At 48.0% G+C, this 27,202-nt stretch overlaps 1 protein-coding gene across 2 annotated transcripts in view; it reads left to right on the top strand.

The window, feature by feature from the left end:
- The window catches only part of LTBP2 (latent transforming growth factor beta binding protein 2), a gene marked incomplete at its 5' end in the record, with an annotated part of 99,394 nt that overhangs the window by 35,954 nt on the left and 36,238 nt on the right, over positions 1 to 27,202 (top strand). For both annotated transcript variants that reach the window (XM_081047536.1, XM_081047537.1), the window contains 5 exons: positions 14,257 to 14,447; positions 16,449 to 16,619; positions 16,904 to 17,110; positions 17,951 to 18,237; positions 19,233 to 19,335. In XM_081047536.1, coding sequence (XP_080903662.1) covers positions 14,257 to 14,447; positions 16,449 to 16,619; positions 16,904 to 17,110; positions 17,951 to 18,237; positions 19,233 to 19,335 — 959 coding nt within the window. The remainder of the gene's footprint in view (positions 1 to 14,256; positions 14,448 to 16,448; positions 16,620 to 16,903; positions 17,111 to 17,950; positions 18,238 to 19,232; positions 19,336 to 27,202) is intronic.

The raw sequence follows: 27,202 nt of genomic DNA, 5'->3' as shown, positions 1-27,202 counted from the left end.
GTGAGTCCTGCCTCTCAGGGCACTGGGGGACCTTTCTACGTGATGTTTATTCCCTGCCTGGTGCTCAGTAAGTGGAGCAGTTGTTTGATCAAGGTGGGTTGTATGTGGAGTGCTGAGGCTCCAGGGACTTCACTGTCTCACTCCTGCCACCAGCTGCGGGCCACAAATACCCTGAGAAGGTCTCTGGGAATGGTCCAGACAGGAGATATATGAGCAGAGTGGGCAATAAGGGCAGGCAGGGGAGCTCCGAGGAATTTTGACATAATCACCATCCTAAGAGACCATTTTTAACCTTGTTATTTCCTGGTAAAAACACCTTCCTTCAAGACTTCCCTTTATGCACTAGATGCACAGGATAAGGGCTGGACCCTTGGCTCCACAGCTCAGTCCCAAAGCATGGTTCTCAAAGTGCCATATAGTGTAGAGGTTTAGAGTACAGGCTCTGGAACCAGAATATCTACAGACGACCTGTGTTTGATTCCCAGCTCTGTTAGTCATTGGTTGTGTGACCTTAGGCAAGTTGCCTAGCTTCTCTGTGCCTCATCAGTGAAATGGAGATAGGAAATAATACCTACTTCCTAATTTTAATGATGATTAAATTAGTTAATATATGTAAAGTGCCTGGAATAGTACCTGACACATAATACAAACTATGTAGCTATTTGCTATTATTTGTTGCTACCCTTGGCCCCTCCCACTTTCCCTTTAACCAGACAGGCCTCCTTACTCTTTGAACACAACCACCAGCACATTGCTGAATTGATCCCTTTGGCTCATTGTTCTCTCTGCCTTGGGTGGACTCTGCCCTCCCCACCCCTCACTCCAGCTCATAGCACAACCTCCAGAAAACCTTCCCCAGGCATCTTGCAGTGAGACTCCTGGCACCTGCTGCTTTTCCACTCTTGGAGTGTTATGAAACACGCACATGCAGGGTCTTGTGCCAGGGTTGCTGTACATGGGTGTGCGTGCTATGTATGCCCTGCACAAAGGTACTGGTCAGCTGATGAATGGGGCTAAAACCTAGCCCTGGCACCATGCTGTGCCATCCTGAAGGAAGAGGGACAGCTTCTGTAAACTGGCCACCCAGAGGGGGCCCCTTTTCTAATTCATACAAAGGCACCAGGTGTGCGAGGCTTCCCACACCCTCTGCTTCCCTACCTAGATTATAAGCTCTCAACAGGCTTATAATGCCCACGTGGGGCCATGCGCCCAATAAGATGCTCATAAGTGCACCGTGGAAGTAGTTGCATGATGAATTCATGGCATCCAGGTTCTCCTCACCCACACCGCCAGCTGACAGGTCTTGCTGGGGGAGACAGAGGTTCAGATTGCCTGCTGGTCCTGCCGGCTGTGGAATGGGGCACAGCCGGGGCTGAGGAGATAGATAGTTCCAGGGAGGTGAGAGAGTTGGGAGAGGCCACAGAGAAGTTTGAAGTTCAATATGATAAATATTGGGGGGGCAGCAGCTGTGTGCCCAGTGCTGTGAAGACACCATGGAGAATGTGAAGAGTAAGACCTAATCTCTTCTTTTCCTCTCTGGGGGGTCTGTGTCCCTGGCTGAGCTGCAGCTCTTTGGATGGAGTCCTGGGCCCAGAAGGAGGCAAAGGAGCTCTTGGAGGGGCACTTTCTCCTGGGGAGAGGGAGGGGTGATTGCCCAGCACTCTGACACTTGGGCAAGCTAGGTAGAAAATGAGGGGCATTTCCTGGGGCCCTCAGAAGCCCCTCAGGGCAATTTCTCCTCCTACCTCTGCCTCCTGAGGTGCCCCAGGCTTGATCCCAGGGCCTGGGCAGCTGCTCTGGCTTTCCTGCGCTACTCCCTTAACATCCAGAGAGAAAAAAGTCTTGAGAGGTGAAGGCTTGGCAGCCTGGCAGCCTACCAGGCAGGCTGCTCAGTGGAAAAGTGCCCACAGTCAGTGGAGGCATGAGGGGTCTGGAGGATGGAGGAGAGCCTTGAGCCTCAGAGGGGCCGCTGGACCCTTGGGAGACGGAGGCAGCACCTACTTCAGGGCTGCTCTGCAGGCAGGGGTCAGGTCCCAGACATGCACAGCTCCTGTCCACCTCTGCCTTTTATTTACCTACAAGGAAACAGGGATACTGTGTTCCCTCCGGAGCAAGCAGGGCGTGGTCTGAGCAGGAGAGACTTTCCCAGGGTTCTTCCCCTCTCCACCCCTACCCTGCCGGGGCATCCTCTGAGGTCCCTGTGCGGGAGCTCCAGACCCCTCAGACCTGGGTGTGGCCGAAGAAAGAGGTGGACCTCGGAGGGGAGATGTGACTCACAGGCAGACACGCAAGGCGTGGAGTAGGGAATGACCAGTGAGGCCGAGGGTTTGGACGATTGGGCATAGCAGGGTTTGCAGCAGGAGAGTCTTGAGACACTTGGGGGAGGCTGGCTTTGGGCCTGTTCAGGAGGGCACTGGGGGATGAGGGTGCTGGTGTCGACAAGGCCACATCAGTGTGTCAGGTGACAGGCAGGCTGAGTCCTCCAGGCACTGCCCACTGAGTTTCCACCACCACTGGCCTCCCGGAGGTCATGGACCAGAAGCCCTGCCCTGAGCAGGATGGCCTGCAGCTTTCACTCTGGCACACGGGCTCTCAGCTCCATGATTCCAGGGATAGGGAGCTCCTGCTTCTCCAGGGGCCACTATGTCACTGGTCAACTCGGGCTCTTCAGAAGCCTCCTCACCTGCTGAAACCTGCTTCCCTGTGACAAGGTCCTGGTCTGTCCTCTGGAAATCCAGCTCCTTGCCTGCCATGGACCTGCTAACACCTGATGACAGATACTGCAGTTGGGGGCAGGACAGGAAGGTTTAGGAGGGGACTGATTTTCCTAGACCAGGGCAGCCAGGGGACCCGAGTGCACGAGGTATGAGCGAAGCCTTCTAGGGACAAAGAATGCAGGGCAGGAGTCCGAGGAGCCTTCTAAACGCATCGTTACAGGCCAAGATAGTCTCTCAGGGTTCAAACCCCATCTCCATTTTCCATACTGTGCTGTCCAGTGTGGTAGCCACCAGCCACAGGGTATTTCAAATTCAAGTTAACGTGAAACTCAGTTGCTCAGTCACACCAACTGCACTTCCAAGGGTTCAAAGGCCACAGGTGACCAGTCGTTAGCATATTGGGTGGCATGGACTATAGAGCATTTCATCATCACAGAAAGTTCTATTGGACAGTGCGAGTGTAGATGAACGACCTTGGGCAAGTTCTTTAACCTCTCTGTGCCTCATTTTCCTTTGATGAAAAATGGGGACAATAACAGTACCTAGCCCCTAAGGTGGTTGTGAAGATTATATAACATAAGGTAAATATAACAAATAATACACAGCACGGAATTAGTGCTCAATGAATATTCCTTATTATTGTCTAGGACAAGTGGGGCAGGGTTCGAATCCTCTCCTCCTCACAGTAACACCCGGGAACCCACCAGGCTGGCCCTTCTGACACTCAGGGGCTGGAGGGTGATAGCCACTGCTTTAGCCCAGCCTGGGTCTCACCTGCGTAATCCACAGGTCGAGCATCACCTAGAATTAGCAGGTTTCTGGCTCTGTGCCAAGGCCACAGTGTCCCTCCCCTTCACCCACCAGGGCTGGGTGCACCCTTGTTCCTGCTGGGGCAGAGCAGGCTTGTGGCAGGGGCTGGAGCAGGATGTCTGGCAACACTTTCTGGGGTGCCTGGGGGTTTCGCACAAAGGCCATCTGACCGTGGTCTGGCCGGCCCAGAGAAAAGAAGGAGCAGAACTCTGTGAGGGCTTCCCCTGCCTCCCAGAGAAAAGAAGGAGCAGAACTCTGTGAGGGCTTCCCCTGCCTAGCCAGCACCCAGATTCTCAGGGGAGACTCAGCCAGCTGGGAGATGCCAGGGCACGTTCACCTGTAATGAGCTGGGTCTGCAGTCACAGGAAGAAACAGACCCTTCAGGCCCCTTAGGCCAGAAGCAGAGATGGAGTTCTGGGAAGACCCTCCAGTCTGGGTGCTCTCTCCCTGTTCCCTCCTACCTCCCCAGTGGCTCCCTCTCAGCTGCCTTCACAGCCTCTTCCTCTGTCTGCCTCTCAAGTGTTGGTATTCTCCAGAACCCCCTCCTCTACCTTTCTTTATTCTCCTCTATTTCTTACTCTTTAGGTGTCAGAGCACCTGGAAGTCATAAGAAATCCCATAAACTAATAATGTAATTAATTCCACGATTAAAGCTGGGAACAGTTTTATTAGCAGAAACTGTGACGATCGTCTGTGTGCAAAATGAAAACCCGGCTACAGGCACACGCACGTACCCATGAGAAGAACAAGCTGTCAAGTGAAGTGCCGTGGGCTGTTGCCATGTTTGTCCATTAGTATTCATTTACAGCTTGTTCATTTGTTGTATCGTGTGCTAGCAGACAAATGGTAGCAAGCGCCAAAGGTTGGAGACAAATTGACGGGAGCATAAGTCATAACTGAGAGCAGTCTGTTCGTTAACACTTTTCTCCCTTGAAACTGGGAAGTGTTCGCAGAGTTAACGCCTCATCCTTGAATGATATCATCCCTCCTTAACTCTGTAACCACCGCCTCTACACTTGACTCCCCCACCCCATCCCACTCGCTCCTGAGTGCTGCCTCCTGAGTGTACCCATCTGAGACCCATCTCAAGGCACTCAGCACTCATCAGGTCCAGCACCAAGCGTCTTCTTAGATCTTCTACATTGGGGTCTTGGCTTCTGGAAGCCCCTCTGCCCATTTGTCTAAGCCACAGCTGGAAATTCTCTTTTTTAAAAAAATTTTTTTAATAGTTCAACATTTATCATTTGTGTCCCTCACACAGTGATAACCCCCCTCCTCCCATTTACTACCCCAGTGACATCGCACACAGCCATTACATTTCCACTGTCTCTATTCCTAATGCTCCACTTCTTGTAACTATACACATATATAAAATTGTAGTTGACATTCATTAGGAAACTCTCTGTCTTAAATATCCTTTGAATCAATGCCTTCTTCTTGGCCCCATCCTTGGTCCCTGTGATCTCCAACGTGGCCAAAGCCTTCCAGCTGGCCTCCAGCCCTCCCCACTCTGGTCCATCCACCACTAGGTAGTCTTTTACCAGAGTAACAATCATTTGAAAAGGCCTATCCCATCATGTCCTAGACCAGCTTGAAGATCATGAGCATCTGAAGGCTAATATGTGGCCTGCCTCGTGCCTTAAAGCCTTTGCCAGGGCGCTGGTCCCTTTGCCCAGCCTCCATTGCAGCAGAAAGGGTAAGAGGGTCTTTGGCATCCTTGGGCCTCAGTGCCTGGTATGCACTCAGTCAGTGCTTCTTGAATGAGTGATAGAGGGTGGGCTGCTCCAAAGTCTCCAGGGACTCCCTCTTACCCATTCTGCACAGCCAAGACACGTCCCTGATATTTCCAGCCCTCCAACATATGGACCAGAGCTGTTCTTAACTCCTCAAAACCTCAGTGTTCTCACGTCTAAAACGGCCGTAAAGAAATAAATGCTGGGATGGCTTTAGGATGAACCTCCCTGTTTGGTAGCCTCACTTCTGCACCTGGAAGTTCTGCAGCCTTCAACAAGGCATACAACAGCCCTACCCTCTGTTTTCTAGACTATGAAATGGAGATAGTGAGTAACGCTTAGGGTTATGTATGGAGAGGCCTGTATTAGATAATGCATGCGACCTGCATTATTGGCACAGAGCCTGGCACAGAATAAACATTCACTACATTGTAGCACTAGCTTGTTCCCCATCCACCCACTTCCCACTGTTACTAATTCCCAGGGCATCCTTCCAAGGTTGCTTTATGAATATGCAAATAAATGCAACAGGTGTCCTTATTTTCTCTATTTTTACACAAAGTTTACATATCCCACACTAGGAGTCAGCAAATTTTTTCCATAAAAGGCCAAAGAGTAAATATTTTAGGCTTTGAACAACATATGGTTTCTGTGACTGACTACTCAGCTCTGCCATCATAGAGGAAAAGCAATTGTATTAGATGAATGTGGCTGTGTTCCGATTAACTTTATGGAGAAAATTTTCCCCCCTTTCTTCCGCCTCCCCTACCCCCCCTCCTCCAGTTCAAGCCGTTGTTTCTCAGTGTAGTTGTGTAGGACACAGCTCCCTGGCCCATGCTGGTATTATGAGCCTTGTGCTCCTCTCGCTGAGGCAGTCGGTCGCCATTCACCGATCGGCTGCTCACAGCAGTATTTATGGAAAATTAAATTTGATTTTCATATCACTTTCTCATGTCATGAAATATTATTCTTCTTTTGATTTTTTTTCAACCATTTAAAAATGTAAATTGTTAGGTCACAGTCTGTACAGAAACAGTCAGAGGGCCAGATTTGGGCTGTTTTTCACTTTTCAATATATCCTGAAGAGCTTTTGCTATGGAAGTAAAGGAGATGCTTCTTTCTGTTTTGAGGGCATATGACTCCATCCTGTGGATTCATCCTAGTTTGCTTGACCAATCCCCTACCGAAGGATACATAAGTTGTTTCTATTCTTTACAATATATTTTGCTATTACAAAATAGTGCTATTGTGAATAATCTTGTCGTTCCATCATTTCTGACATTTACAAGTGTCTTAGGTCAGATTTCTCTATAGGTGGAGCTGGAAAATGGATTTGGGTGTGTGTGATTTATTGGGGGAGTGCAAAGTGAGGGAGGGAAGCAGAATGGAAAGGTGGAAAGAGCCAAGCAAGGATTGGTCCCAGGGAAATCGAGCCAAGGCCTGATGGAGAGTGGAGCTTGCAGAGTTGTCCTACCTAGAGGTAAGGGGTTGGGGCTTTTGAACTTCCGGTTCAGGCAGTCATTGGCTTAGTAGTCATGATGGTGGGAGGAGCTTGTCAAGTGGTTGCCATCAGCTAACAACAGGACTCAGAAGAAGCCAATGGAGAGTGCACCAGCTTCAAGGGGACCTGGGATGGGCGTCAGCAGCACACACCATAACAGTTTTATCTGCAGCTTAGTCTCAGAGGTAGAGCTGCAGGAACAAAGCATAGATGCACTGTGATGTGGGTAGACATTGCCAAGTTGGTGTCCATAGGGCTGTATCCATTTACATTTCTACCAACAGCATCTGACAGTGCCCGTTTCAGCACAATCTTACCAAATTAGTCTCTGATTAAACTTTTGGGGTTTTGCTAATCTGATGGATTAAAAAGCACTCTTCAGAGTAGTTTTCATTTGCACATCTCTTAGAATGAAAAAAGTCGAGCATATTTTCGTGTGTTTAAGAAGCATTTGTGGTGATGGAAGGAGAACTGACTCTGGGTGGTGGACACACAATGGGATTTATAGATGATGTAACACAGAATTGTACACCTGAAATCTATGTAACTTTACTAACAATTGTCACCCCGATAAATTTAAGAAAAAGAAGCGTTTGTGGGGTTTTTTGTTTGTTTCTGTGATCTGTTCATATTCTTTTGCTGATTTTTTCTCTAGGATTATGGGTCTGTTTTTTCAGTTTCTTAGAGCTCTTTGTACATTACGGAAATTTGTCCTTTGTGATATGAGTTGTACATATTATTCAAATTTTGTCATTTATCTTTTAACTTTGTTTAAGGTGGTTTTGGGCAGGCACACGTTTTTGATCATAGGGTTGTTTGGATTTGTAAATGATGTATTATGTGAAACGCCTAGCATGAGGTCCACTACCAGGTAGGCATTCAATGGTAGTTACTCTCCCTTCCCTTCCCTTTCCTCCATTCTGTCCTTTATCCAACTATGCTCATTATTCTTTCTTAAATATGGTCCAGGCCTTTTACCCCCATGCATTTGCTTTCTTTTTTTAAAAAAATTTTATTGGGGAATATTGGGGAACAGTGTGTTTCTCCAGGGCCCATCAGCTCCAAGTCGTTGTCCTTCAATCTAGTTGTGGAGAGCGCAACTCAGCTCCAAGCCCAGTTGCCGTTTTCAATCTTTAGTTTCAGGGGACACAGCCTACCATCCGATGTGGGAATTGAATCAGTAACCTTGTTGTTGAGAGCTCGTGCTCTAACCAACTGAGCCATCTGGCCACCTGAGCCATCTGGTCACCCCTCCTGAAGCTTCGAGGCAGCTCGTTGTCTTCAGTCTAGTTGTGGAGGGCGCAGCTCACTGGCCCATGTGGGAATGAACCTGCGACCCTATTGTTCAGAGCTTGCGCTCTAATCAACTGAGCCACCTGGCTGCCCCTCCATGCATTTTCTTATGAGACTTTTCTTTCTGGAATAACTTCCTCCCCGTTTTAGACTGTAAAAATCCTACAAATCTCTTAAATGGGCATCTCAAAAGTCACAGTCTTTCTTACATCTGAATTCCTAATCCTCTGTCAGCCACCCCCCCATAGCCCACCTTGGATCCCAGTCATTGACACACATTTACCATGCTTTTCCTAAGCCTTAGTTTCCTTATCTGTAACATAGACTTGCTGGGGGGAAATAGAGGTTTATTTTTATTACTAAATGATGCACGTTTACTGTAAAAAATTTTTACTGAAAACATTTCATAAATATAAAAACATATAAAGTTATACACACTCAAGCACTCTCATTCCTCAGGGGTAGATACTGTTTACAGATACTTCAGCTCTTTCCTATGCATGTATAAATATCTGTGGGGGCGGGGAAGAGAGAAGTTTTTCTTAAAACACAAAATTGGGCATACTATCCATATTATTCTGCAACTTGCTTTTTTTCATTCAGTAAAATAACGTGAATAAGATGATGCTTTTAAAGCCCTGAGCCAAGTAGCTATAACTGTTCTATACAGTTTGTAATAATGGTTTTTTAAAAATAATTTTTTATTTTTCAATTATAGTTGGCACACAATATTATATTAGTTTCAGGTGTACAACATAGTAATTAAACATTCATATAACTTATGAAGTGATCACCCCATCTGACACCGTACATAGTTATTACCATATTATTGACTATATTCCCTGTGCTGTACTTTACATCCCCATGACTATTTTGTAACTACCAACTTGGACTTCTTAATCCCTTCCCCTTTTTTTATCCATTCCCCAACCCCCCTCCCATCTGGCAACCATCAAAATGTTCTCTGTATCTATGAATTTGTTTCTGTTTTGTTTGATAGTTTATTTTGTTTTTTAGAGTCCACATATAAGTGAAATCATATGGTTCTGTCTCTCTTTCTGACTTATTTCACTTAGCATAATACCCTCTATGTCCGTTCATGTTGCTGTAGATGGAAAGATTTCATATTTTTTATGGTTGAGTAATATTCCATTGTATACATGGAATATTGTGTACCACTTCTTCTTTATTCAGTCATCTATTGATGGACACTTAGTTGTTTCCATATCTTGGCTATTGTAAATAATACTGCAATGAGCACATATCTTTTTGAATTAGTGTTTTGGGTTTCTTTGGTTTAATACTCAGAAGTGGAATTACTGGTCCTTCTTTGTCTCTTGTTATAGCCTTTGTTTTAAAGTCTGTTTTATCTGGTATAACTATTGCTACTCCAGCTTTTTTTTCCCATTTTCATGAAATATCTTTTTTCCATCCCTTTACTTTCAGTCTGTGTGTGTCTTTTGATCTGAAGTGAGTATCTTGTAGGCAGCAGATGTAAGGGTCTTGTTTTCTTACCCTTCAGCCACCTTATAACTTTTGATTAGAGCACTTACTACATTTACATTTAAAGTAATTGATAGGTATATATTTTAGGTATATATATATTTTATTGCCATTTTATTATTTGTATTTTTTTATCTTTTTTCTTCTTCATCTTTAAGAAGTCCCTTTTCTTGTACTACTGGTTTGGTGGTGATGAACTCCTTTAGCTTTTTCTTGTCTGGGATGTAGTGATGTTTTTAAACATTCTTTTTGCAGTGGAATACTTATCAAACAAAATAGCATATGGAAGCCCATTTATAAATGAGATACAGTGGAGTTGTGAGGCTAAGGTGAAAGTTGGTGGGGTGAAGGGCATAAAGCCCTTCACCCACTTGTCTTCTCATAGCTGCCTGAAAACCTTAGTGTGTTAAGCAGGGTTTGGGCACATCACATTTAGCTGAGTGGCATCATTATGGGATGTACTGTCTAAGAAGTTTTCACTTAGGTCTGATGATCCCAGCCAGCAGGGATGAAATTTTTTCTTCCCAAATTGGTTGAAAGAACATGTGAATCCTCAGGCCAGAGCAGACTTTGGTGAGTCATGTGGTCCAGTGGCTCCTCCTTGGCTCCTTGCTGGTTTGTGATAGAGTTTTTATTGGTCCATGAAGAAACAAGGAAAATAAAGTCAATGTGATGAGATTTTCATAGAGTTAAGCTTATTGAGATGTTTATTTTTGGCACTGATAATTTTTCTTTCATGAAATTATGGTGGTAATAACTGGTAGTTGTGTGTGTGTATGTATTTTAATGTCTTACCTAAATAACAAGTTGACAACTTCATGTTGGTCCTCTAAATTTATTTTAAAATTTTCCTGATCCATGAAATCCTGAAGTCTAGAGATGTTCTAGATGTTGTGGCAGCTTTGCTAGGACTTCCCTGGAACAATCCCAGAGAGATAGCAAATCCTATGCTCATGTCAGGGGAGTCTGAGAACTGCTATGTTTTGATGAAATCAAAATAGCTCTTCCAAGGCAGAGAGTGGACAGAGCCTTGCCCAAGGACTGTGGTCCAAGAAAGTCACTTTCTCAGCGAGGCTCTTGCTTGTCTCTCTTGACACCACTCTCTTGTCCTTAAGGCGGGCACTGCTTCTTTGGACCACCCTGAGCCAAACGTGGTGCTGGACTCTTTTTTGGATGCCCCGCAACCTAACTAAGACTAGGGTGGGGCATGCAACTAGGACTTTGCTAAAGGCTTGTGATTCACTTAAGAGAAATGAGCTCAAAGATAACACAAGGCCAGATGACTGGGCTTACAAACTCCACAGCTCACAATCTCCTCCCCATGCTAGCTGCCTAACGCCTTCTAAGTGGTGATGGCGCAAGCAACCAGATAAATACCACCAAGGGGCTCACAGCCTTCAACACACTGGAGAACTTCCCTGCCCACCTCCAAGGACAGGCTGGGGTTTACGAAGGGAGACAGCAGTTTTCTTATAAGGAGCTTTTGGTATAAAAGGTAGAGCTTATCAAAGAACTAGGGGCTTCTTCCTTTATTCTGAGACTCTATAGGCAGGACTTTCTGATTTTTGTCATTTAACCCAAAATCCCCATCACAGCAGTTGATGACAATGGTTTGGGCTCAGAGGCTCCTCTGGTTATTAAAAATGTGCTGACACTAGATTAAGCATCTGGCCCTTTGCATATAAGTTTGCTTGACCAGTGAAAGGGGTTTTTTTGTTGTTGTTGGGTGTTTTTTTTTTGAGTCTTTAATTCCACTTAGATGAAGAAGAATTTTCAGTGGCTTGGAGAGAGGAATTGTCTGAACTGCATCTAGCATTTTTTTTTCTTTGTTCACACGATTTAAAAATTCTCCAGAGGGTAAGTGGGGAGCAGGGTGGTAGATGAGGGTAAAGGGGATCAAATATATGGTGAAGGAAGGAGAACTGACTCTGGGTGGTGAACACACAATGGGATTTATAGATGATGTAATACAGAGAATTGTACACCTGAAACCTATGTAACTTTACTAACAATTGTCACCCCAATAAACTTTAGTTTAAAAAAAAAATTCTCACATAGTTCTCAACTTGTGACCATTTACTAATATTTGCAAAATAACCACACGGTATTCCTGATTCTCATAGTCCTTGTAGCAACTCAGTGAGGCAGATATCACTCTTTCCCTTTTACTGATGAGGAATCTGAGGCTAGGGGAACTACATGACTTGCTCAAGACCAAACTGTTTGTAAGAGGCAGAACTGACATCTGCCTGGCCCAAAGCCTGTCCTCTCTCTTCCGGACAGCCAGGTCCTATCTACAGCTAGTGAACACATGTTTTGTTTTGTTTTCCTTTTATTTTCTCTTTTTAAATTTCTCTGCAAAGTTAACCACTGGTCCTTAAGGGATTTGAATTCAGGAATCTTGGGGCCATGAGCATTGAGTTCCAGTTAGAGAGACAAATGAGAGCAACAATGACAACAAACCACCAAGAAAGAACCCCTTCAGTTTCCATCTCGACCGACCAGATTGGAGAGCTCTTTGTCAGGGTCAAGTTCAAAATAAGTTCCAGGTGGTCTGGGCAGAATGTGAGCTACTCCCTTCACCTCTCTAGGGTGCTTTGTGGTGCTGACACTAAGCTGAGCCATGGAATCAGCCTGGTAACACCAGGAGAAGAATCCCACTGACCCACCAGCTTGCCTACCTCTCTTTCGGGCACTCCTTTGAAAGCTGTTGAAAGGATTGGGTTTTCTGCTGCAGCTGGTTGTGCCGACCTTCTCCTGGGAATGAGGAGCAGATGCCTGAGGTTTGGGCTCCCAATTCTGGTCCAGTACAGCTCCCAAAGCTTCTAGGGTGGCTAACAGGACCTCTCTCCCACTCCAACCCCCAAACTGGAGAAGCAGGGTGAGGCATGGTTGGGGTCTATCAGGATGAGGATTTGTTGCTGGTGGTACTGGAAGAAGGAGCAGCACTGAAGCTCACAGGAGCAAAATCCTAGGCCGGTAGGGCTGGGGAAGAGCTACAGGGTGCTGGGCTCTTACATCTCTCCTGGTTTGAATTCTTCTAGGAAAGGATAAAAGGGAGCTTGCTCATGGACTGGGCATCCAAGGCCAACAGAACTGGAGTAGGGATGGCAGAGGGAGAGGGTTCCAGGACCTTATCCCACTTGGGCAAAGAATCCAGTGGAGAGGCTAGAGGTGGGAACTACTAGGGGAAGGGGAACACCCCAGGTCTGAGCAGATGCTTCTAGGCTGAACTTCCGTCATGGTCTGGTCTGGTTAGATGGGTGGCACAGGAGTCAGGCTGCCCTGGTTTGGAATTCCAGAGCCCTGATTTCCATGTTATATAACCTCGAACACATAATTACTCTCTGTTTCAATGTCTGCAGTGTGCTCATACCCACCACGGTCCAGATACTGTCACGTATGCAGTGACGGGGACAAGAGTATTTATAATGGAGGCTTCCTTGTAGGATGATGTGCTTAATAATAAACACAGAAAGCACTTGTTCAAATTTATGAGGTCAATATCTCCAATAGTTAAGATATCAAAGAATGTGAGCAGAAAAATTTCACAAGTGGTTAATAGGTGTATGAAAAACATTTCAACCTCAGAAGTAATAAGAAAGGAAGATAAAAGCAATATTGAAGTATCATCTTATGCTTACTCAATTAGCCAAGTATGAAAATATTAATAATGTGCTATGCTGGCGAGCTTGCACTTGAGCACATTTATATATCCTGATGCAGCTCTTTTGGAAAGCAATATACAGCCGTGTGGGCCGAGAGCCATAAATGTTTGTCACCTTTGATAAGGTCATTCTAGTCTACAGAATTAATCTTAAAATAATAATCCTTTACAAAATGTTTATTATTAGAATTTTTCAAGCCTACAGAATAAAATAGAACGGCATAATAAATTCCCCTATACAAAAGGAATATTGTAAGAGAAGAAAAAAGCCACGTGAGTGACTATGTTCAGAGTTAAAAATTAAAAACAATCTAAATATGTAACAGGAGATTGTCCGAATAAACTGTGATTCATCTTCAGACAGACTATTATGTAGCAATTAAGATGATAAATACGAAAATTGTGGAATTGTATAACGTATGCTCTAATGTTAAGTGAAAAGTTAGAGTTTGAATTGATTCTACAGGTAATAAAAATAGAGTAAGAACATGTACTGGAGCAAACGTCGAAAGGAAATATACAAACGTATTTGCTCTGTTGGGGTGGGGGATAACGAATTCATTTATTCTCCTCTAACTCCGCCCCAAATCAATCTGTGAACATGTATTTGTGGGGCACCTGTTCCACAGGTAATTTGCATGAAGGGTTGCATTAAGAAACAGCAGGGGGTAGGCACAGGCCATGGTTTGGGAGCAGGGCCTACTCCATAATGGTATCAAAGACTCAGCATGTCAGAGCTACATGGGACCAGCCTAACACCTTCATTTTGCAGTCAAGGGTCCTGAGGCCCAGAGAGGCTAAGTGACTTGTCCAGAATACCCAGCCAAAGCCTGGTGATTTCACATAAGCGTAGGCACTCCTACTAAACTAGCTGCTGTCTTAGCTCAGTCCCGTTCTGGAGGGCACCTCCATTTTCCCAGAGTTGGCAAGAAGATAGCCAAACAGGAAGCACTCTTCTGGTGCAGGCATGGGGTGGGCACAGAGACACTGCTCCCCAGTGCAAACCCCTTGGTGCCATGGTTGTCTCCACAGGACCCTGAGTGAGCTCAGCCATACCCACACCTCCCAGCGAAGTGTGGGGCTGTCCCGGACTGTCCGACTTTACCCGGCCACCTCGGCCGGTGGCCAGCTGACTTCCAATGCCCTGCCTGCAGGGCCAGGCCTTGAGCGGAGGGATGGCACCCAGCGGGCAGCATATGTGGACCACCTGTCATCCTCCTGGGGTAAGGATGCTCTGTCTTGGGGTCCTAGAAGAGCAGGGCATCTAAATCTCTGAGCTTCTCCCCACCTTACGTCTCCCTTTCACTCTCACGGAGGGGCTGAGTTGTTACCTGTCCCTCATCCTTTCAGCCAATCAGTAGTTGTAGAGCGCCTGCTTTGTGCCAGGCTCCAGAAGTCCCAAACCAGCTGATCAGGATTTTGACCCTTTGAGACCCTTAGACCTCGATGCTCCATTTCTGCCCCACCTGTCACCCATCCGGACTTCGCTTCCTCTATATCCCGTTATGAACCTCACCTCCCCGGACCCGGTCATTCCACCTCATCCTTTCTGCAAACCCAAACCTGTCTGGACCAACCTGACCAGTTGCTTCCTTAGCAGCTCCAGTAGGCCACTGCTTCCCAGAGAATCCCCGTGGATTCGCACCTCTGCTCATTCTGGTCATTGCTGACAATCTTTCCGCGTGTGCCTGGACACTCTCTCATACTCCAAGCTGCTTCCACTCTCCCAGGTCCCACCCAGTCAGCACGTGGACATGCTTGCCCCCTCCCAGAGAACTCCTGCCTCTCTGCGCCCACGACACACAGTGCTTCCTTACCTCCACCCATGCCCCCGCGAACTTCCTTTCTTTTTTTCTCCATTTTTAAAATTAAGGTGAAATTTACTCAACATAAAATTACATTTTAAAGTGTACGTGTTAGTGGTTTTCAGTATATTCACAACTCTGCTCAACTGCTACCAGGATCTAATTCCACAACATTGTCATCTCTCCAAAAAGAAATCCCAGAGCCCTGAAGCCGTCACTCCCTATTCCCCCCTCTCCACACGCTGTCCTTCTCTCAGCCTTTTCTTGGCAGATTTGAATATGCTGGATATTTCATATAAAAGGCATTATACAGTGTATGGCCTTTTGTGTCTGGGTCTTTCTCTTAGTATAATGTTTTCGAGGTTTATCCATATTATAGTATGTCAGTACTTCATTCCTTTTTATGGTTGATGACCTCCTTTCTTGTCACCTTAAAAGGGAGGGGTCCCTTTTCTTGTCTAAGGCACACACACCCTTTCTTGATTCCTCTGGAACGCTAGGCCACTAGGCTGTCACTTGTCCTCCCCTCGCCCCTCGTCCTCCCCCTGCAACCAGTCCCTCTCTCAGCCCTTTCCTCACAGCATATACACTTGTTTATAGCCCTTCTCTCTCTCTCTCTTTCTCTCTCTCTCTCTCTCTCTCTCTCTCTCTCTCTCTCTCTCTCTCTCTCTCTCACACACACACACACACACACACACACACACACACACACACACACACAGAGTTATTTCTCTGTTTTTTTGTGACTTCCTTGCCTTCCCATCCACCTGCACACCCAGGTGGGAGGGCATTCATCCCCACACACACACTTCCTCTTTGATCTCTTACTGGACTTTTTCAGTGACTCCCCTCTACTGATTTTTGTTCTGGAAATCGGCCCCCGCTGCCCCCTCTAAACCCGACTCTAATCATTCTTTCAGGCTTTATCTTCTTCCACTTCTCTTAGAAAACTCTTCACTCCAGCAGGTCTGAGCTGCATTCTGATCTCTGCCCTTTAATTCAAAGCCCAGTGGAACCACTTGCAACCCAATCTTCTTTGAGCCTGTTTCTTTACCTGTAAAATGGGAATATTAGGGTGGATACAGGAACAATGCCAATATTTAATCATTCTAACCTACAAAAAATGACAACTTCTGATGGTTCAACCTCAAATAATACTCAAGAGGGTTGAGAGTTAATGTGCATAAAACATGAGCTTAGTTGACTGCACACTGATGTCCCTCAGTAAATGCTGGATGGACTGTGAACTTATCAAAGGTGGTACCCTACCCCCATACGGGACCTGGCATCCAGTGGGTACTTAACACATGCCCTTGGGATGGATTCATCCCTGGTCCCACGGGCCTTTCTAACCGTCCTCTGGAGGTCACAGCTGTGCCTCTCAGCCCTGCCCCCTGGACCCAAGCCCTCTCTCTGCAGGGCTGAACCTCACGGAGAAAATCAAGAAGATCAAGATTGTCTTCACTCCTACTATCTGCAAGCAGACCTGTGCCCATGGGCACTGTGCCAACAGCTGTGAGCGTGGCGACACCACCACCCTGTACAGCCAGGGTGGTCACGGGCATGACCCCAAGTCTGGCTTCCGCATCTGTGAGTCCTTTCTCTCTTGAATGAGGGTTCCTGGCTGACCCTGTTTCCCACATTACTGCGGGGTGGACGAAAGACATGAAAGGGCTCTTTAGAAAGGCAAGGGCTGGTTATTATCACCCCTTCTTCACTCCCGGGCCCCCTGGACAGTCCCTGCCCTTCAGGGCATGCTGGGATCCCTGAGCCATGCAGACTTGGAGTACTGCTTTTCTGTTGTCACCCACCAGTGACATGGTGGGTATTGCTGTGTCCTTCCACGCCCGGTCACCTTGAGGTCGATGTCGTAGATTTCTGCCAGATCCCCTGCCTGAATGGAGGCCGCTGCGTCGGCAGGGATGAATGCTGGTGCCCTGCCAATTCCACTGGGAAGTTCTGTCATCTGCCCACCCCACAGCTGGCAAGGGAGCTTTCAGAGGGGGGCTCCCGCCACAGGGGCCAACTGGAGGGTCCCTTGAAGCAGTCCACCTTCACATTGCCTCTTTCCAACCAGCTGGGTGAGTGCAGGGTTGGGGTGTGGGGCTGGGGGACACACTGGGTTACTGGGTAGGGTGAGTGCTGGCATCTGGTGGAGGGGACAGGAGGCTGTCTGCAGGCCTTTCTTTCTTCAGTCAAACCTCCCTCCTTCTCCTCCAACCTCAGGCCCAGTTCCATTCCCTAAACTTTTCCTTGCTCTTCTATCTGAATTCATCAATATTTTTGCCCTTACCCCCTACTGGGTGCTATGTGTGAGACCAAAGAGTCTAAGGACAGGGTCCTCCCTTCAAGAAACCCACAGACCTGAACAACGGAGGGAGGATGGACAGGAAAGAGAGCAGCATCATAAAGCTTTTCATTTCCCCTGACTTCCATTATTAAGTGCCAAATAAAAGGTATAAAAAAATATAGGCGGTCAGGGATGGAGAGCCTTGTAAGGCCTGGTATTCAGGGAAACCTGCGTGGAGGAGGTGGGCTTCAGTTAGGCTTTAAACAATGGTGGCCTTTGGTTAGGCAGATGGGAGTGGGGAGGTTTCCTCTGCAGAGGCACTGGCATGAATGACGGCATGGAGGGTTGGTTGGGCTGGAGCTCAGGGCTGTACAAGACTGTGGGGAATCAGGAAGGTAGTTTAGAAGTTGATAATGAAGGTCCTTCAATTGAAAGGCAGGGAGTGAAGGAGTTTACACTTTCTCCTGTCCTCACAGGGGACTTGTGCTAGGGTTTCAGTACAGAGTACAGAAATGGAAGGAGAATGTTGGGAAGATGTACAACCAGTGGCCAGCCTGGCCCAGGGCTGGTGGGCACTTTTCAGGGGGTGGGGCCCTGTTTCCCCGACTCTGACCCCAACCCCTGTGCCCAGCCTCTGTGAACCCCTCCTTGGTGAAGGTGCACATTCACCACCCGCCCGAGGCCTCCGTGCAGGTCCACCAGGTGGCACGCGTGCGGGGCGAGGCCGAGGAGACCCCGGAGGAGAACAGTGTGGAGACCAGGCCCTCGCCGCAGCGCCCTGTCAGCCCTGGCCACAGCTACTGGGACGGCAACAGCATCCCCACTCAGTCTGGAGAGGCCCGGCAGCCGCTGCCCCCAGCAGCTCCCAGGCCTCGGGGGCTGCTGGGCCGATGCTACCTGAGCGCTGTGAATGGCCAGGTGAGAACACAGCCCCTGCCTCAGCCCTCCCCAGCTCTGTCCCTTCTCCTTCTCTCTCTCCTCCTTATTCTTATTGAATGTGAGTGTCTGCAGAGCCTCCCATTCACCAGATAGGAAAACTCAGGGCATAAAATTGCCTGAGTGTGGAGAGGCTGGGCCTCCTACCTGGGCTCCACGAGGTATCTGTCAGTGACAGACGTAGAAGAGGACCCCAGAGAGTCCCCCTCTAGAGGGGCACTCAGGTCCCAACAAATCCTAAGTCTAGGATCCCTTGGTGCATGGACAGTGGGACTGTTAGGTCTGGCAAGAAGAAGGAGTTTCGTATTCAGCTGAGACTGGGGGCACAGAGACGTGGAATTAGCAAATGCAGGTTAACCCCAAAAGCCTTGGGGTGCAATGATGAAAGACACTCCATCCCCCTCTGGAGGCATCATAGTCAGTGATAGAAAATCGGGGGAGCTCTTCTGAGTCCAGGCACCTAAGAATCAGAGCTAAGCCAGATGCAGGATGGTTTTTCTGGGGGTTGCATTTTGGTGTTTCTAGAAATTCCTCCAAGGGTAGGGGACTGGAGGAGGTGGGGGATAGCCCTCCCTGACCTCTCAGCTTATGGTGTCCCTGAGCCTGGACCTGCCCACAGGGAAGGTTGTTACTGCGGGTGGCCTTGGAGTTTGACGGAAGAAAGCCCATCCTTTGGGAACCTCTGTCTTCGGGCTGGGACAGGAAAGGGGGCAGTTTGCAGACCTGCACAGAGATCTTGTCTTGCCTGGGATGTGTCCTCACCCCCTGAATTTAGAGCTCGGTGGAGTGGACTGAGAGTTTCTCTGCTTCCTTCTGGGACATCAGCTGACTGTCTCCTACCCAACTTTGGGTGGAGATATCCTCTGACAAGATGTGTGGGGGAAGGGAGCTCTTATCTCAGACTTTCCTGGGACACCTCTGTGCACAGCAAGGGAGGGAAGAAGTGGTGACAGGAGTCCATGGTGTCTTTTTTCCAGTGTGCCAACCCCCTGCTGGAGCTGACTACCCAAGAGGACTGCTGTGGCAGTGTGGGAGCCTTCTGGGGGGTGACCTTGTGTGCCCCTTGCCCACCCAGACCAGGTGAGTGCTGGGTGCCAGGGTCTGGGGTTGTGGCGGAAACTGTCCCAGGGTATGGCCTCTGCTGTACCCCCAACCATCTCTCACCAGCGTCTCAGAGGCCAGGCAGATAGAACATGCTGGTAAAGCAGGAAGCCTGTCCAGAACTGCTTTGAAGGTGCTTCTGGCTGAAGGAGCAGCTGAGGCTCCTACTAGCTCAGGCAGGTTAGACCCTCTGCTGAGTACAGTCTGGCCTACCTGCTCCAGCTGACTGCCTAGGAGGGGTTCCTCCCTCTTGTTACTTGTTCTTGCTCAGATTTTAGGGGTCCCATCCTATGCTGGGCCCTCTTCTACCCCTGGGCCTCCTCCCATAGACCCCCTGCCCAGGTACGAGGGACCCAGAAGCCTCAATTTGGGGACTTAGTGTTTCCCTCATTGTTTCCCTGGGGGGAACCTCAGGCCTTCTCCTCACCTGTTTCCTGCCTCCAGTGTTTGAATCACAACTAGGTGTCTGTCCCAGAATGTCTTTGGCCTTGAGGTGTGGGAAATCCTGTTCCCTGCCCTCTTTTGGGTGGCGGGAAAACCTAACATGTATTCACTCATTCATTCATTCACTCACTCAGCAAGTACTCACCGGGTGCCTGGTGTGTGCCAAGCACTGAGAATTCAGGAGTGAGCAGAGTGCTGCTCTCATAGGCATTGTTGCAGTTGAGAGGCTGCGTGTGCCTGAGGATGGTTTCTGACAAGCTTCGTGTGCCTGAGTATGGCTTCTGCCTGCTCAGCCAGTCTTCCACCTCCAAGCCTCACTCCTGTGCTTGGCCCTGCCGTATATTTCTTTTGCTGTCAGCAATCGACTCAGTGAGTCAGCGTTGCTGGGGGGGAGCCTGAACCGGAGCCCAAAGGTGGGAGGGGCAGGGCTAACTTCAGCCTGGGCTGTGGAGCAGTGACCATATTTTCCAAACTAAAAATAAGTGTAGACGGTTTCACAGTGTGATAGAATTTTTGGTGAAGCAGCAAAGGGTAGTATTAAGCTTCCAGGCTTAAATGTTTAACAAATACCAAATACCAGTCCCAGCTCTGCGTGCTGACCTCTCTCTGCTCCATCTCTGATGTGCAAACTGGAGACAGTAACAGTGCCAGCTTCGTAGGGCTGCTGTGGAGAGTAAATGAGATGATACGTGTGCTTAGCGTTAGATCCATAAATGGTAGAGGTTAATATTATTATTAGAAAGTATCTCTCCAAAAAGGGAAAAAGGAATGGACCCACTGCCCCACCAGGAGTGTGTTGAACTGCTCAGCATCTCCCCCTGCAGGCCAGAGATGTCGTTGCCACTTTTCTTCCCGCTGATCCTTGAGACTTCCATATTCCGCCTTCCATTTATTTAGTCAACAACTCTTAACATTGATGAAGCAACTCTTGAAAGTGCCCCTAGTGTGCAAGCTCTGGACAGACAGTGGAGAAAGCTTACAGTCTAGTGAGGGAGGGGAAATGCTGACAGGTAGTGGGCACCAAAAAAAGAATGCTAGTGCAGCGACGAGACGGTGCCAAATACGGTGGGAACAGGGAGCAGCATCGGGGACACTGACAGGTCCTGTAGCACCTTTGTGTAAATTAGAGAAAGGTGCTTCTTCTACGTGTTCAAAACAGTCTTTATTAATATACAAATCTAGGATGCCAATGATTCCTTTAGATGTCGTGCTTTTGTGCAGTGCACAACCTGCACATCTGTATACACTGTGGGGTAGGAAATCCTAGCTCGAACTGGTGGATTAGGGAAAGCTTCTTAGAGAAGGTGACATCCAGGATGAGATCTGAGAATTATTAGAGTACTGCCAGTCAGAGAGATGTGGAAGAGCTTAATTAACAAACCAAGGAAATTGCATATGCAGGTGAGACCAAGAGAGTAAGCAACATTTCCTGAAGCACAGCACACCCCAGGCTGAGTCCTCCCCCCTCCCTGTCCCAGGTATCCCCTCCCACCACCTCTCCCCTACTGTGTTCAGCACATCTAGGCAAGCTGGGCACCACAGTGCAGACCCTGGAATGTGAAGCATTCCAGCACACCAAAGACCACAATAACAAAGACCAGGGCAACGTAAACATTTAAAACACGTTAAAGTGCAGCTGGGCATTGTGTAGAGAGGGGGCAAGAGCTGGGAGCCTTGTTTGTGTTGACAGGGTGCCAGACACCTAGCTCCACGCCCAAGCCTGGGGCCAGGCAGGGGATGTTTCTTTAAGTAGACATGACAAGCAAGCTACTGTGCAAGAGTCAGCGGAAGGAAAGGCCAGCTGCTGTGGTGGGATTGGGAATGGTGGGACAGACCGGCAGGACCCCTGGATTCTAGGACATTCTCAGCCCTGGTGCCTTTGCCCCTCTGAGCCTCTATTTCTCCTCCGATAAAATGAAGCTGTGTCCCTCAGAAAAGGGCTTTGTCATCCCCAATGGGGTGGTCTAGCAGAATTGAGTGTGAGGGGAGTAACACAGCCAGCAGTGGGGGAGCTACGTGACTTCATGGCTTTCCCTAAATCACCTTTGGCTTTTGAGGCTCTGTGCTGGACTGTCAAAGAAGATCCCTGCAGAATACTACTATTTCTGACATGGAAAAGGACCATCTTGAAGTCTCAATTACATGGCACAGACAAATCCCTTTTCTTCTAGAAAAATTCCCTAGTGCTTTCTTTCTCAGGGAGATGGCTCAGTCAATCTAGGTTAGCCTATGGTTCCCCCCCTTCTCCCTTCGCTCTGAGGGACCTTCCTGACCCCGCAAGCATTATCAAAGGTCCCTGCTCAGAGCTTCTGAAGTCCCCCTGCCAGGGTCTGGAGAGAACCCAGCTCTCAAAAGCCACTTTGATGAAAGCTACATTTTTGAGTTTTCATCTGAGAAAGACAGACATCTGGGTTGACTGGAAAGTTGGCTGCTGCCCCATCTGGCTTGGCACTGGCTGTGTCAACCCCAAGGCCCCTTTGCTGGGGCAGGCAGGGCTGGCACACAGCTCAAGGCCTGCAGTGGTGGGCTCCAGCTGTTTGCCCGAGATCATCTTTCCATCTGCCTGGCACAGGAGGAGTTCACCTCAGAACCCAGGCCCCTCCCTGTATCTCCAGGGAGAGGTAACTCTTGCTCTGCCCCTTCAAAGGATTCTGTAGCTTTCTCTCTTAAAGACAATAATAGCCGCCAGTTACTGAACTTTTACACTATGCTAGGCTCGTCACTCGTCATTTAATTGTTACAAAAATCTGCAAGCCAAGGCTCTTTATCCCCATTTGACAGGTGAGGAAAATGAAGTTGAGAGAAAGCTGAGGAGCTTGTCCAAGGTCACAGAGTTAGGACAACTGCAGCTAGGGTTCAAACACCACAGTGTGTCTGATTCTCTCTCACCTGACCACGATCTCCCTGACTGTTCTGGAAAGGCCTGAGCCTGCCTGAAGACAACAAAAATCAGGACCCCAGACCAGAATTTCACAGAATTTCATATGCTAACCCTATCTCTAGGCGGCGGTATTTCATAAATAACATGTGCGTGAAGGACAAATGGCCCTCCACAAAATTGGGGTTGAGTGGACAGGCAGGACAGCTACCTGCAGCCCAGGCCTAAGAGTTAACAGACATGTGTTGAAAGACTTGGCCCAGAGAAAAGTGGGTAGGCCTGTTGCGTGCAGTTCAGGAGGGCAAAAGCTGACGTGTGGGTGTTTCTGTAAGCAGAGCTCACCTCGAAACTGAGTGCAAGGAGCAGCTTATTAAAAACTGCAACTGTCAAGAAATATAATGGCGTGTGCCCAGCAGTGCTGAGCTCCGCCACGGGGAGGGTGCCTACTGAGAACAGGTTTGTGGAAGGACTTGGGGAAGGAAGTTGATGTGGGGCAAGGGGAGGGTGAATGGAGGTTCATATGCACATCTGAACATTCATTTGAAACGCTCAGTAGAAAACAAGCTTGGTTTTGTCATAGCCCTTGCCCACGAGGAGTGTGACAGGCACAGGTCTGTGATGCCAGCCCCTGGGCATGTGAGGGTGATTTGGGCATGTGGCCAGGTTGGAGCAGAGAAATGTGAGGCAGGTCACGGCAGCAATGCCATTATCGTCACCATCATCGTGAATCAGAGCGCTTCATATGTGCCAGGCCAAGTGCTTTCTTATCTCCTTGCATGCTGACAATGTCTCCAGGAGTTGAGTGTTACTGTCTTCATTTTACAGGTGAGGAAATTGGGTCTGAACCCCCAGGTTTGCACGACCCCGGGGCCCTGTTTCTAACCAGTCTCTATTTTGCCTCCTGCGCCGCTTCTCGGGCACTTAGCATTCGCTGAACTAGGGGACCCTGGCTTGGGGAACAGCTGTGCTGGGTGGGGCTCCTCTTTGCTGGAACTCTGGGTGAGACACCCGTTTCCTGCAATAAAGAAATGGAGTTTTCAGAATTCCAGTTGTTGGGCTGGAAAAAGCAGCATCTCTTTGACTTGAGGATGTTCTGAGAGCTTCTTCCAAGGGACTTGAAGCCTCTTGGGAATTTTGCCTGGACTCAAGTCCCTGCCCTCCCTTCCCAAGCGGGGGTGTCGCTGACATGTGGCACCTTGGCCTGGAGAGCTCTAAGGAGGGATGGGGGTAGGGTGGCTGGAATGGCACCTCTCTGAGGCAGGGGTCTGACCAGACCCTTCTCCACCTCACTGTTTGTGGTGACCAAGATGCTCACTTTGGCTCTAGTGTTGCCCTGAGGCAGCAGTCAGAGCCCATCTTTGGGTGGAATTTCCACAATTACTGGGGGGATCCATTAGGACTTCACCAAGGAGGAAAATGTGGAATAATGAACATTATGATAATTAGGAACACGTGACAAGCATTGTGCTCAGAGATTTACATGTTTGTTCAGTGTTCACAATAACCCATCCAGGAAGGAATTGTCATCCCCATTTTACTGATAAGAAAACTGAGGCTCAGAGAGGTTGAGTAACTTGCCCTAATCTCTCTAGCCAGTAAAGGGCAGCAGTCCAGTTTGCTATTGAAACTATGTTGAAGGAAGAAAAGAAGGAAGGAAAAAGGTAGGAAGGAAGGAAGGAGGAAGAGGAAGGAAGGGAGGGAGGAAGGAGGAAAAAAGGAAGGAGGAAAGAAGGAAGGGAGGAAGGGAGGGAGCCTTGGGGAGCTTTTAAGGGACTGTGGCAGGCATCGTGTTAGCTTCAGTCTGCCACTGATTGTTTCGGTAAAGTTAATCTTCATAACAATCCACGAACTGAGTTTCTGTCCCCCCTTCTACAGATGAAAAAATCAAGACTGAGAGAGGTTAAGAAATGTGGTCCAGGTCACACAGTTCTTCAGACTGGAACCAGGAACTGGATGCAGGTCTGGCTGCCCCCAGCAGCCATATTCTTTCTCCTGCTCTGGGAACTAGAAGTTTCTCTCCAGCATTCGCCGAGTTTTGCAAATTGGGGGTTCAGCTCCAGCTGGCTCACCCTCATCTAGCGTGTATGTGTGTGTGTGTGTGTGTGTGTTCTCTGGGCAAAAGGGTAGGTGGCAGGGGACCCTCCACACCTCTCTGCTGCAGCCATCTGTCATTAGGTTGAAACTGGCATGGCTAGTCGACAGCCCTCTGGCCAGACACGTGTCTCCACCTCCTCCTCCTCCCTGAAGCTCTGTCATGGAGTCGGGGCCAAAATTGTCTCCAGCAATTAGTTTGCCCTTGTTGAGGCCTCCCTGGGAGTCCCAGCAGCCAAGGGAGAGCATGTGCAGGGCAAGGGCAGGCTGCAGCCAGGGGCCCTCTGCTTCCTTCCCGGTACGTGCCCAGACAGACGTGCAGCAGTGAATGGACAGGCGCAGGTCAGCGACCAGAAGACCTCAGTTCCAGGCCCACGTGGTCCAGGTTTCTTTACCAGGAAAGTTACACATCTCTGCCCTACAGGATTCATGGGCATTTTGTGATGTTCAGATTCCTTGGAGTGACAGTTGATTCCAGCAGATCTGTCTGCCGCTGCTTTGCTTCCTCGGGTCTAAGTGTCCCAATTACAAGGTTGCTGGCAGCTCCCAAGTGTCTCCTTGAAGCACCCATAGAAATCACGGCTTAGCTACTCTCTCTCTCCAGATCTCACAAATCCTCCTCACTCTATTTTTCAACCTGTTATTTTATCCTTGATCTGGCTGAGGGGCCATGAGGGGTAATATAGGTTTTTCACCATTTCCTTTATATATTCTGCGTGGCACTTTGGTTATATACATTTATCCGGCATCTGATTAGTTCTTCTGGCTTCCTTCTGGGTAACCTTGTATTTTTTTTTCATTCACTCTCCTAATCTCTTATTTAAAAGGGGGCAAAGGGATAGGGGAGAGTTCCAGGAAGGGTGATACTTTTCCTGCTGGGCAGGTGTCTCCCTGGGGCCTCTAGACCCTAGGATTCTCAGCCTAGACAATTCCTAAGACTTGCATAAATTCAATCATTTATTTATTTGGAGGCAGTAGAAAGTAATGGTTCAGAATTTATCTTCTGGGAGCAGGCAGCTGAGATCATAATCCCAGCTCCATTCACCTGCTGGGTGACCTTGGACAGGTTTCCTAACCCCTCTGTGCCTCAGTTTGCTCATGTGTAAAATGGGGATAATATTAGTAAGTACCTCCAAGAGCTGTTATGAGAATGAAATTAGTTAATAAATGTAAAAGCCTTTATAATAGGGCCTGGCTCTTAGTGAGTGCCATTTTAGTGTTTGCTATTATTATTCATTCCCTTTTGACTGAGTGCCTATACTGTTCCATGTGCCATGCTTGGCTCTAGAGACATAGCAGTGACAAGGAAGACAAGGTCCTCGCTGTCATAGAGCTTATGCTTTATTGGGGGAGATGGGCAAGACAACAGGCTGTCACGGAGCAGCGTATTAATGCTATGACAAGGGAAATCCTGCATGTGTTGGGAGCACTTGAGAGGCGTGCCTGGTGTGGGTGACAGTGGCAGGGGCAGTGATACCTGTCCTCGCCCTTCACTCTGAATCGTACAGCTCAAATGCTGGGCGTGGGGCTGCTCATATTTCCCAGTATCTCTCCCATCCTTCTGCCTCAATGCCAGCATTTTCAGAATCCACATTTATATCCACTCAGTGACCTTTTAGGCTGGAGACTAGTCCCCATCGTCGAGAATATGGGAACCCCTAGCAAAATCCTCCATGGCAGGAACAAATATTACAACTTATATTTACATCTTTTTAATCTTAAAAAAACATTAAGCCTAATTTTTTAAAAATAAGACTAATTTATATCCTCACTTATTTCGTTCCGTATGTCAGACTGTCACCTGTCATGTTTGGCAATTCAAACCTTACCCAAAGATAGCAGCTAATGACAGTCCTCGGGGAAAACTGGGGTTCCAAGAAAAGGTGGTGCCTTTTACGTTTGTCTGGCATATCACAACACACAACATACAACAATGCTCGGTTTATGGGATTTTTCAATTACTTTATCTAGGTTTTTTTTATAATTTTAGATCTGGATTTTTTTTTAATTGGGGAATATTGAGGAACAGTGTGTTTCTCCAGGGCCCATCAGCTCCAAGTCATTGTCCGTCAATCTAGTTGTGGACGGCGCAGCTCAGCTCCAAGTCCAGTCGCTGTTTTCAATATTTAGTTGCAGGGGGCACAGACCCCCATCCCATGCAGGAATTGAACCGGCAACCTTGTTGAGAGCTCACGCTCTAACCAACTGAGGCATCTGGCCACCCTACGTTGTCTAGTTTTAACTAAAGCAACACTCACCAAGTGGAGAAGTGATTCTAAAAAAAAAAAAAAATCCCTGCAAAGAAATACAATTCAAAATAATGCTAATAACATAATCACAAGTACTCATTAAAAAATGCAAAGCTGACACTTCTCCTCTAACCTGTAGTCATCCATATGTCAAAGTAAAAATACTGGTAGCCTCTCAGATATG

The sequence above is a fragment of the Rhinolophus hipposideros genome (genome assembly GCF_964194185.1).
Source record: "Rhinolophus hipposideros genome assembly, chromosome: 5".
NCBI classification, from domain to species: Eukaryota; Metazoa; Chordata; class Mammalia; order Chiroptera; family Rhinolophidae; genus Rhinolophus; species Rhinolophus hipposideros.
This window is presented reverse-complemented; position numbering and strand designations above follow the sequence as displayed.